The 12,891-nt window shown below is 41.9% G+C and overlaps 1 protein-coding gene across 3 annotated transcripts in view; it reads right to left on the bottom strand.

The window, feature by feature from the left end:
* fndc3ba (fibronectin type III domain containing 3Ba) overlaps positions 1 to 12,891 on the bottom strand; it is an 88,193-nt gene that overhangs the window by 29,302 nt on the left and 46,000 nt on the right. For all 3 annotated transcript variants that reach the window (XM_068702331.1, XM_068702332.1, XM_068702333.1), the window contains 2 exons: positions 2,341 to 2,399; positions 40 to 191 (listed from right to left, as the gene is read on the bottom strand). In XM_068702331.1, coding sequence (XP_068558432.1) covers positions 40 to 191; positions 2,341 to 2,399 — 211 coding nt within the window. The remainder of the gene's footprint in view (positions 1 to 39; positions 192 to 2,340; positions 2,400 to 12,891) is intronic.

Genomic DNA, 12,891 nt, shown 5'->3' with positions numbered 1-12,891 from the left:
GATGCCTGGAGTCATTTCCACTTGGAGCGTGTTCCCTACCTGTATATGAGACGATACTTTCCGTCTCGTCCCTTATCTGAGAGAGAGACCTCGTAGGAGCAGGACACAGGCATCCCGTTACTAAGCCTGTTCACCAGCCCTGCAGGGGGGGCCCAGGACAGCCGTGCGGCCCGCGCCTGCACATTGGACACCTATAAGATACACATAAAAATACATACCGTATGTTAAATACACAATTAAACCACCTATATTTGCCCATGCACAAAATGTGGAAATTATGTGGCTTTTGGTTAGTAGTTGTTAGCAGTACAATTAATAAAAAAAAAAATGACTCTTTCTATTGTACTCTTTTCTATTGGAGGCAGCAGTAATACCCACATATGCATGAAGGTATGTCTCTGTATGTGTATATGTAAAAAGTAATGTGTCATTGAAAACATTACCCCGGACTCTACTTCTCTTTCCTGCACATGCACATCCATTGTGCCACACAAACACGAAAAAGAGGCCTGCGTGTTTGTGTGTTCAACTGTGTGCCTGCAAGTGTCTACATGTTTATGGGAATTTTAGTTGCGGCACACGGTGGGTGAGCCAATTTAGTGTGATTTAGCACAGTCGGCATGCTATTCCAGACAACACATCCACTGAATGAATGTGCCTTGAGGGCACTGCAAACCACAACCCTGCCTAGACCGTCTATGAGGAAGACAGACAGGAAGAGACGCAGAGACAGACAAGTCATTTTGCTGAGAGTTTTGATCATAATGATTAGGTTTTATGAGGTCAAATCACTGTGTCCACATGCCTGAGAGCACCTTTGTCTTTGATGGACATTTTTTCACAACTATGAACACTGCGGATACATAAATAGGATTTCGGACATGATGATGATTGCAGTTGCGATGATTCACAATGCTTGAGAAAGCTATATTATTGGCTGTTTTATACCGTCATTGACTGCTGACTCCTCACTCCTCTTAACTGGCCGATAGGGGCTGCAAGTGACCGCAAACTGCTTAAGTAGCAAAAGGCATTTCCGGCAATTGGCCAGGCCAAAAACAAGCCTTAGGTAGTCTGGTAGTGACTACTACCTTAGGTAGTGCAGGCCACATTTTGGCCATTGTCGTGGCTCAAAAACTCACATTCATGTAAAAGTTTGGTCTCATTTTGAACCAGAGCATCTGCAGATTAATCTTAGTGATCACTCCTTTTCCCTGCTTACTTCCCTTTTAGCCTATCATATTTCAATATGGCTCAAGTAGACGCACCTACCTGCTATGAAAGCAAACAACACAACCAGAGGAACATTTATAAATGAAGAACTTTCTCATAAGCCTCTGTGACACCTGATCCCGTGTCTGGATGAAACACAGCTGAATCCATCACGAGGCACTTTAGCTGTTGCAGGGAGAACTGCAAAAGTTACTATCTGTCCCTATACAGAATAAATCCATACCAAACTATTGTGTCCTTTATAAATGCACTACGGTAATGGGGTGTCAAAAGTGACTGAACACCACATCCGCAGTTTATGACACAAAATAGCAATCGATGACACAAGAAGATCTCAAAATTGCCCTCTTTCCTTCCCCTCCCTTTTCTTTTTCTTCTTAGTATCGACTATAATAAACTAGCTGTACAAGTAAAGAGGTGATTTGAGGTTATGAGAGCGAATGAATCGCGATTGCACACTTCTAATCTCCCAAAGGGCTTAAAACTCAAAACTAACCTCTCTCTCTCTCTCTCTCATCACTCCATTCTTACTGTCTGTTTCAACCCCTGTTATAAACTTGCAGATATCAAATGGTCCAATTGAACAGCCTGCTGACCAAACTCCTTTAACCCAGAGCAAGCAATTCCTCTAAACCAAACTATGTCTGCAGGGCTCCAGCTCATTTATTCACATTCCCCTTGGGGAAAGACAAAAAAAACAAAAAAGCTGTTAAAGTGTTTTTCAGCTGATAAAGGATGAGTGGAAAGTGTGTGGCATGGATGAGCAGATGCTGCCCTCATGTGGCCAGGCTGAGCAGAGCTTCAATGACAGGTTACCCTCCCTGTCACTGTTGTTAGAGCCACGAATTACTTTAAAACGAGAGACACGCTTCATACATACGTCATCACAGTGATTATTTTCAGTGTAAACATTTATGTTAATCACAGAGACAGGATGAAAATATGGAAAATTCATCAACCCTCATGCCAGCTATAACTGCATAGACAAGAGGTGATTGATGAAAGTGATTGTACGTGTGTCGTGTGTGTGTGTGTGTGTGTGTGTGTGTGTGTGTGTGTGTGTGTGTGTGTGTGTGTGTGTGTGTGTGTGTGTGTGTGAATACCAACCTGTGGTTTGTCAATTGTACACAGCATGTCTTGAACACGCTTCCCATCTGAATCATGATCTGAGAAGACATAGACAAAAAGAGTAATTATCAAAAAATCAACAGCAAAAGGCTTTTAACGTGATATTCAAGAGAAAAGAGTGACTGGCACTGATCATGGGAACATTGTGGGTCATAATCGCAGTCCGTGTGCATAATTCAAGCATTTCTCAATTTGATTCTGACGTTATTTCTATAAAACCAATAAGAAACATTCCACAGTCCAAATTTCAAAACAGATGCACATTAGCAATTTTGGCAGTGCTGCTGAAAACGGGGCTGTTGATTGACACAGAGACAGTTTTCAACTCCCACAAGCCATGTCATTGTGATATATTGAAAATTATGGCTCATTATTGTCCAAAGTCAGCCAAGGTTTGCATCTAGTTGGTAAAATTGTGGGGTCAAAAATTCAGCTAAGATACCTAATCATCCCTGATACTGTCTGTGAAAATGTTAGTCATCTGTGGAAAAGAACAGAAATAGTCCAAAATCAAGTGAAAACAGAACTAAATTCTAAATAAGTGTGTTGCCTAATGATGTGTGACGCAACACTTGTTTTCTTCGGCAACCGGATGTTTCATCCCATCAAGTCATCATGAACACAGCCCTTTGGAAAAAAACTATAAATTATCCATTGTTCCACAGAAAAGCATTAGTCACAAAATTCCTGACCTAGAGCAAATAAAAACGGGGATCACCAAAAATACGACTCATATGTCACAGTGACTATTCTGTTCAGTACACGGAGACTCTTTATTATCTTTAGTTCCAAGAAATCATTATTATGGATAATTTTCAATCAACCACATAATCACCTGACGTCAGCAGTGTTGTTGCAGCCCTGCAGTACAGCTTGTTGCATAACAATATGCTGAATACAGGGCCATATGTATATAATATGACTGTGTTGCTATAAAATGCTGCTGCTTTATCTTATGACTCCACTAGTCTACAAAGAAAACAGGATTAAGATATTTCTCTTAGAGCCCTTAATATTTTTTTCCCACTTTTATTTAATTGTATTTTATTTGATTATTTGATACAGATGCAATACAATAGACTGGACCAGATACAGCCGCTAAGTCACATATGTGGTTCCAAATAATTGGTTTCATATTTCTTCCTGTGCAACGGAAAAACAATGATATTGTTTTAGAGGAGTAAATGTTAACTTGTGTATACATGCTAAGAACAAGCATAATAACTATACATACTTAGCAATAGAGTAGAAAAAGTATGTTTTTCTATGCAAATGTCCAGGCTTATTACTATGCAATATATTTTAGATTCAAATGTTAATGAGGTTGTGCTAAAACAATAGATAATTTGACAATTAGAAAATGGATTTAATCAATTTATTTAAGTGATTTATCAAGCAAAAATATCACATTCACTCTTCCTGTTTCTCAAATTCTCAAAGTTTTGTCATTTTGCTTCTCAAAGCATGATTTTGGGTGGACTATTCCACCGTAATGGCAAACACACACGCACACACACACTCAAGTACAGGTCTGGTCCAGTGATACGATGTGTCTAAAGGTGATTTATTGGACACTCGGGGTAGTTAGAAGGGCGAGTGAGTCTGTGTGTGTACACGTGTGTGTGTGTGTGTGTAATGGAAGTCTTTCCCTCCTGTGTGATCCCCGCAGTTGATGTTTTTCCGTCCAGAAGAGGCCTGCTTTCTCCATCTGAGTCTGACCACTGTAAATCACACAGGATGTGTGTGTGTGTGTGTGTGTGTGTGTGTGTGTGTGTGTGTGTGTGTTTGTGTGCGTTTGAGGGTCAGCAATACAAGACCTGTATGAAACCAAGTCTGATTGACGAGTGTGTTACTGGTACATGACTGCATCATATAGGCATTAACACACAACTGCAGACAGAGAGAGAGACAGACACACACACACACACACACACACACACACACACACACACACACACAGTATACTTGTATACAACAGCTTGTGCTTCATAGATCACTGTATACTGGGAGTAAGTGTGAATGAGAGATTGTGCGTGTCCAAGTGTGTGTGTGTGTGTGTGTGTGCGTGTGTGAGAGAGTGTCTAAGTCTCTCTGACAGGTTCTGTGGGGGAGAGGGCCTCACTGTGCCTGGGGGTACACTTATGAGTCATGGCAACAGTGATGTCATGGAAGCACAACCTTAACTTGACCTCCTTGTGTGTGTGTGTGTGTGTGTGTATGTGTGTGTGTGTGTGTGTGTGTGTGTGTGTGTGTGTGTGTGTGTGTGTGTGTGTGAGTTAGCCAGAATAAAAAAGCAAGCAAGAGAGACAGCGAGTGTGTGTGTGTGTGTGTGTGTGTGTGTGTGTCCCAGTATCAGGTTACAGGAGATTGGTAATGAGTGATAGCAGAAGGGGGGTTAAGCTACTGTGTGTGTACGTGTGTGTGTGTGTGTGTGTGTGTGTGTGTGTGTGTGTGTGTGTGTGTGTGTGTGTGTGTGTGTGTGAGTGTGTGAGTGTGTTGGGCCTGGCAGCGTGAATAGAGTTCAACAGGTGAAGTACACACTCGGCATCACTGCTAGACACTTTGGCTTATTAGCACACCTTTTTGTTTTCATATAGACGCACACTTACCCCCTTTCATCCATCTGGACAAAACACAACTTTTCTCTTTTGTGGAATAATGACACAATCAGACAGGCAGCTCCAGGCATGAAAAGCTCTGACCCGGCTTATTCCACCCATTCATCACAGCTGGGAGAGTACTGGCTGTTTAATGCCGCAGTCCTGTAGCTACTTGTCTGGTGCAGGTACCAATGTTAAGGCAAGAGGTGGAATTCTATTACAGCATCATTTCAGCTACCACGTCCAGCAAACAACAGATGTTAATGATCAAACAATATGCATGGCTGACGAACAGCTCCTCTGGGAGTTCAAGGCTTTATCAGGAACCGGAGACATTAATTTAGCATTTACAGTAAAAATCACATTCTGCCATTTCCTTGTTTTGTTAGAGACAGAGGCTGGGGCTGTTGAGGATGTCTTCACCTAAAAATGTTAAATGTATATACATGTATCTTATAAAAAAAGTCAATCCCTTAGGTATAAGTGTTTTTCTATATATATTATTATCTGGATTATTTACAGTATAACCAGTTTGAAATTCCGTACTGGTCTTTGGTGACTGGTTAGGTAAACGTCTGTGAAGATGTCATCGTCTTTTGTAACTTTTTTCATTTATTTGTTTATTGGAAACTGTGATGAGAGTAAATTTAGGCCAATGAGAGATTCTCAACGTCATTAATTCAAGAAATTTGGTTTATCCTCCATCCCAAAAGAACTCCATTCATTGATGAAGACTATGAGATCAAGCAAATGTCAAACGTCCCTTTAAAATCAGAGTTTTTATTAGCATTTTTGCTTTTCTGTAATTTTGTAGCTAGCTGTATCTCGAGGGCTAAATCAGGAGCAAAGGTAGGACCACGTCCAAGTTAAAGTATTAACTTTAATAATCCTAGATTCAATGGCTGCATTACGTAGCTTCTTACATCACAAACAATTCTGCACTGAATGAGACGGACTAATACTTTAGCACTATGAAAAAAAAGTTGGCGAACACACAAACTTTGTGACAGAAGTAAGTGATTTATGTAATATTTCAGGAGACCAGTAATAAAGTTTGAAAAACACTACTGCTTTACCTCACCGCTGAGTGTTATGACTTGCTGTGGTTGCTGAGTCCAGCTGCTTAAGTGTTTAATATAGAGAACAACCACAAAGAGCTGATGCTGACGGCTCAAACAGAAACTGAATCTCCTCCCACTGTAACTCCACACACACTCCTCTGTCCTCACTGTCCCTCACCTCCTCTTTTCTTCTGTTTATGTGCTGCCCACGCACCCTCACTTCCTCTCCTCATCTGACCTCACATCCTGTCTGCATCTGACCGCCTGTGTTTGATTACTGAGGACAGCCAGACGGAGCGAGGGAGCGCAACGGACAGCAGGAAAGAAGAGGAATTGAGGAGGGGGCGCAGCAGGCTGAGCCAAAAACAGACGGGTGAGGGATTTAGAGGAAGAAAGAGAGACACTGAAGGACAGACTGCACAGAGAGAGAGAGAGAGAGTGAAGACAGGCAAGAGGAGTCTGGCTAAGAGATTAGGTGCAAAAACGCAAGGAAATTGAGGGACAAAGAGCGAGCCAGGGATCAACAGAGAGGAGGAGAAAGGGAGGGATGAAAGGAGAGAGGGCGGAAAGGGTTTAGGAGGATGGGAGGCACGGACTACACAAACTTTTGTGACATCATCAGTAGGCGCAGAGCAGTTGCGCACCACTGATCTCAATGTACGTATAGTAGTCACAGTACTGCCATTCAAATATAGGCTGGATTTACTAAAACACACCAGAATACACTGGAGGTCTTGTCAATGTAATAGAGCTGTGAAGTGGGAACCACTGTTTCCATTTGACATAGAGAATTTACTACTAATTACTACTTATTTACTCATACTAATGGCCATCCGTTTAAATCATATAAGATAAATATGATGATGCTAATGAAAAGAAATGGTCTGAAGCACATATCAAAGCTATAGCAAATAAAGAACACTTCTTATCTGTCTGTCTTCCTGTTGGGACATAAGCACAGCTTAACCTTTGGACAGCTTTCTGTCCAAAGGTTAAAAAAAATACAACAAGACTAGCTGTGTCCCTTTGTTTACGCTAATCTAAACTAACTAACTCTCAGTAAAATAAATGTGTATTTCCCAAAATGTCACAATTCTGTCTCTATCAGTCTCATTCCTTCCTACGCTCTCTAATTCCTATTAGAGGACCTTGTTGCCTCAGTCCTCCACAAATACATGGACATGTTTACAACAATCGTTTTAATGTGATAAACCTACACACTTAATTAGTGGCATCACTTGAAAATAGAGCTGGAGTAAAACTGAGCCACTCTGACAGTGAGGAGGTTGCATTCCTGCTGCATGATGACCTGCGGTTCTTAGATGCAGTCTGGCTGCACTGAGACAGAAAAAGACCTTTAAGGCCCGGAGACAAAAATGTGAAAAATGTGGCACTCATTCAGCCCCCATTCAACACACATACTGAGCCACGGGGTGTGTGTGTGTGTGTGTGTGTGTGTGTGTGTGTGTGTGTGTGTGTGTGTGTCCATCACTGTAAAGGAACAAAGTGAGATATGATACCCATCTTTAGAAGCCTCTAATCAGAGAGAACAAAGCAAAGCAATGGACACTCAGCTGGAAGGGAAGGCAGAAAGAGAGCTGTAGAGATGAGAGGAAGGACAGACAGCAGAGGACGGAGAGGAAGGAGTGGGGGCGGAGTTGAGAAGGAGGGAGAAGAGGAAAATTGAGGCAGAGGGGGGCACAGACCTTGGATTCCACATTATTATCATCTGCTGCTGCATAGTGAGCATTCCATCTGTTCAACAGCTGGGCCACACACACACACACACACACACACACACACACACACACACACACACGGCAGAGAAGTCGTTGGGACATGCCTGAGATTGTGGTTGTCATGGTGAAGGTTGGGTTCTCATGGCCAGAGCACTGATCGTTTATAAAGGGGATTAGAGAGGGACGGACGACAGACTGGCACGGAAAAACTGAGAAGTAGCTTAAGAATGTGAAAGAGAGCACATAAAGTCAGAGGAAGTATATCTAAATCCATATTCAAAAATCAAACTCCATAACAGAAAGGAAGAGATGCAAATAAGAACCGTGATTATTATTGTCTTCCTGCAGTTAACCCTCCTGTTATGTTCCGGGTCAAATTGACCAGTTTCAAAGTTTGAAAATCTAGAAAAAATATTTTAAAGTACTTTTTCTGTATGAAACTTCTTCTGCTTGCCTTAATTAGTGTATTCAACGTTTAAAAAAAATAAAATAAAAAAAATATCATGCATTTGCAACCACCCCCTGCAGGTTTCTATAACAGAGATGATGTTCGGGTCAATTTGACCCGGCAGTGAAAATGGAGACTATAAGGGGTCAGAAGTGTCAAGTTTAGACCATTTATTTCTTTGAAAATGTGAGACAAAGTATTTCTTACTCCCTCCCATCATGTTTCACCCCATTTCTCACACACACACACACACACACACACACACACACACACACACACACACACACACACTTTCTCACTACACCACCTGTGCGAGAAATACAGATACTATTTTGACGGGAACCTTTTATAAACTCCACCCACACAGGGGAGGGTTGCTTGAGAGTCCTACCAACATTACACTCTGCAGATGCATACAACACAGCAAAATACTGTAGGACAACATGAGCAACAGAAACAAAGGATGAGGCTCTGGAGCACATCCTTGATCACGACAGTGAAATAGAGGAGAATGTGTCTGAAGATGAAGACCATCTTGAGGTCAATTCAGATTTTAATGGTACTGATTATGAACCATCAGATGAGGAAACGAGGAAATGAGGAAACACAATCACACACACACCTCGTTCATTGTGCTCATCTCTTGTTCATTTTTGTAAATTTCTGTTTCTCAACACTATAAATGAACATAAATTAAGTTTACTTTCAATACAAATCCTTTTGTATTCATTTGGCTTGATTTTGAGTGAGCGGGTCAATATGACCCTGAACAGCAGAGGTGTCTCATCTCTATTTATCTACATCACCCCATGAAAAAAAGAAAGTTTCAAAATATACAAAACATTTAGAAATAAATACATGTTATGGTAGACTAATGCAATTTATATCTAGGTTTTTCCAAAGTACCCAAAAAAATGTTTGAACATGTATTTTTCATGAAAACGAGTGGGTTATCCTAATTGAACTATGATCTATGGAGGGGTGAATAACTCCATTCCACTAAATACTGATTGAATTGTTAGTAATGGAGTTGGTGATGAGGTACAAACTATATTTATTAGGATTTTTTGGTTTCTGACCACTTTTGGATGATTAAACATGCACCGGGTCAAATTGACCCGCGAACATTATGGCTGTACCTAAAAATCGAACATAACAGAAGGGTTAACTGATTTATTGGACTTAAGTTTTCCAGACCAAGGATTTTAAGAATCTGGTATACACAGCTTGATTTCTGCAGTAGAAGGTTTCTATAAGTGTGCACGTGCATGAGAAGGACTGTAGAGAGCATTTCTATGGCAGCAATGCATAAGAAACATCACTATTCGTGCACTCTTGTGTCGAAAAATAATGAAATCCAAAGTCAAACTGAAACTAAAATAAATAAGTCTCAATATAAACACATGAAATTGCATCCTCCGATTTCTCTGCCATAACCTCATTTCTCTCAATAACTGGGTTTTGTGTGTACATGTAAACATAGACAGAGAGACAGAGAGACCTTGTCCACTGCAGCGCTCTCACCGAGGAGAGATGAGTGTCTCAACTGCCAGGCGACACAAAAACTCTCCCCGCTTTTCTAAGAAAGACCATGAATTTGTGCGCCTGTATGCACACGTGTTTATGTAAGTGTGTACGTGCTGCGTACAGCGTAGCGACCTGGCCAGGCAGCGAGGGATTATGGGGGATGAGTTTTCTCAGAACCCTGACCCCATTCGACCCTGCTCTGCCCAAAAACTCTTGAGAGAGCGACTGCAGACTGGCAGACAGAGTGGAAGACAAATACACAGTCAGATAGACAGCAAAGAGAGAGTGACAGGGGCAGAGAAATGGAGGCGAACAGAGATTTTTTTTAAAACTGCAGTTTTTCAGTCTGGCTTTGATGAACATGCAGAAAGTGAACAAATCTATTGTAGCTTCGGGCACCTGCCTTAAACTCCAAGACCTTTAGCTGTGTAACGTTGTGCAGCTCCTAACACCATACAAAGCCCAGCCAGGTAACAGGTCAGGTGTAGGCTGCTGTAGGTAACACACAGACTATGGTTAAGTACCCCATACAACCCCACTTCAAGTAATCCGAACAATCCCTTTAAATCAAACTTTGACCCTGCTGAAGCAGTTGAAAGGTCTTAAAATATTGTGTAACCTAGTTCTGGTTAATACAGAACAGTCAGGTGCAGTAGTTAGATGGCGAGTTTACCACTTATATCACAAGGTCCATTCAGCTGGATGGGGTAACGTCTGGTGTACTCATTTTGATTGGCGAGAACAACCTCCCCTTCTAATCCCACTAGTCCTGTTACATGATATCAGCGGGAAAGACATTCCTCTGCTGTTAAAGCCATCCCTTGTTCTCGCTCCGTTTTCTGTACATCCCCCCCCCCCTCGCCTCTTTTGACGCTTTCATTCCCCAATTTCTGTCCATCGTTTCTCTTCTTTCCCATTTCCTTGTCTCATTTCTTCATTCCCTCTTCTAGTCTTCCACCCCACTGCCCTACAAACATGGCCGTATTTGGGTTTGTGGGAAGGGGTTGTAGTTTGTAGGGGGGGGTTGAGATTATCACCATGGCGATCCACATCAAAACAGTCCAGTAAGCGAAGGGTGGGAGTGTGACACACTCATTTCACACAGTTCCAGTCATGTTACTACAGTAACGGCAGGAGGCGCTTGACGTTAATATAAGGGCTGAGTCACGACTCAGACAAAGACCACTCGAGCTAAAGAGGATGACGTCACTAAAACATTACGGCACATTGTGCTTTTATAAGCATTTTTTTCCCACCACCAGTATTGTCCTAAAATGGTCAGATCATTGGAACTAGCAAAAAAAGACAATTAAATTAAAGCACATTACTAGAGCAAAACCCACTAAACTGATACAAGAGGTGCACTGGTGTTGTCTGCATAATACAGCTATGGATTTGCACTCTTACAATTTCTTGCTAATGTTCACCTTATGTTTTATTAATTCTAACTTCAATGGAATATGTTTAACACATTATTCCACTACAAAATTAGAAATAGCACATTATTCAATTACAAATTGAATGTTCAGTTCATAAACAAATAAATACAGCCTTGCTCAGATCAAAACGATCAACAGATGGATATTGCTGTGTGACTAATGTTACTGAGTCAGTACACTTACCTCATTGCTCCTCTCTATTCAGTAACAATAACAGTCTGAGCAAGGTTTCCCTGATGAATCTGTTCTTGTTTAGGTTAAACCTTGTTGGTATTGTAGTTGGTACTTTTATAACATGGTTTCTCTTCCCAAACTGCATTTGGGAAGAGAAAAAGAACAAATATTACAAGGAAATTGTATAGGAGTGTCTCTGACTCTAACGCAAAGAATGTGCAAAGAATTGACAGAATATTAAATTCCAGCAAGGGTTTCCTTTCAAAACATCCTTCTTGGCACATTTTCATTATGTTTGGCAATGAACAAACATCTTTAGAAATTTCTTTGGTTTGGATTCATGAAATGTTTTCCCTTATTTTTGTTGCTAAGACGATTGTGCAACTGAAAAAGATTTTTAAGGAATTCCTAAGAGACTCAAAGTGCATTTCAGGAAAAAGAAAGGAAAGATTTTAAACTTAATTTAAAAATTTCCCTCTACATAAAAGACACATTTGCTTCCACAGTTCTCATACCCCAACCACTGTAATATCTGTGACCCTTCCTCTCATTTTACTCAAATCCCATTCGAACAAAGTCAACACAGTGGACACAGCCTTCACTGCGCACATCTGGTTTCCCCTGAATTAACAGCACTTGGCAATGATGTAGAACCAAAGATGGAGGAGCTGAGGGTGCTGGCCCATCTTTCACTGATGAAATCCCAGTTTCTCCTAGTGAGAGACAGGATCTGCGGTGGTGATGATGCAGAGCCAAGATGGAGGAACAGAGGGGACGGGGCCCACATCTGTTTCTGCTCAGCAAGCAGCACAGTTCTGAGGAAAAGGGCCTGTAGAGCTGGCTTTACTGGGGAATGTACACTCTGCTCGCCAAGTCAGCCTGCTGTCTTACTGGCACAGGGGCAATAGCCCCACACGCACGCACGCACGCACGCACACACACACACACACACATACACACACGCACGCACGCACGCACGCACGCACGCACGCACACACACACACACACACACACACACACACACACACACACACACACACACACACACACACACACACACACACACACAGAGAGAGAGAGACAGACAGAGAGAGAGAGAGACAGAGAGAGAGAGACAGACAGAGAGAGAGAGACAGACAGACAGACAGAGAGAGAGAGAGAGAGACAGACAGACAGACAGACAGACAGACAGACAGAGAGAGAGAGAGAGAGAGAGAGAGCATCAAGGGCAAAGCGTAGGCGGCTGTGTATGTGTGTGTGGTATTCCGGGTTGGACCATACTTGGATGAGTCGGGCCAAGCAGCAACTTTGTCGGAATGTTTGCTCTTTAACTCTCTGTCTCTCCTTCTTTCCACCTCTCCGTTTCCTGTGATGTAGGAATTCCGTTAAATATTTTTTTCTCTATGCAAACCTTCCATCCACCTCCCTCCTCTCTCATCTGTCCTTCAAATCCGACATTCCTCTCCTCTCTCAGTTTGCGCCCCTACCTCCCGCCAATCCTCTGGACCCTCGTTCTCTTGATTGTTTTACAGGAAGCCCAGT

Source organism: Cebidichthys violaceus, unplaced genomic scaffold (assembly GCF_023349555.1).
Source record: "Cebidichthys violaceus isolate CVI_PGR_0920_01 unplaced genomic scaffold, fCebVio1.0.p SCAF_83, whole genome shotgun sequence".
NCBI classification, from domain to species: Eukaryota; Metazoa; Chordata; class Actinopteri; order Perciformes; family Stichaeidae; genus Cebidichthys; species Cebidichthys violaceus.
The sequence above is the reverse complement of the archived record's forward strand: the minus strand, read 5'-3'. Positions and strand labels throughout refer to the sequence as shown.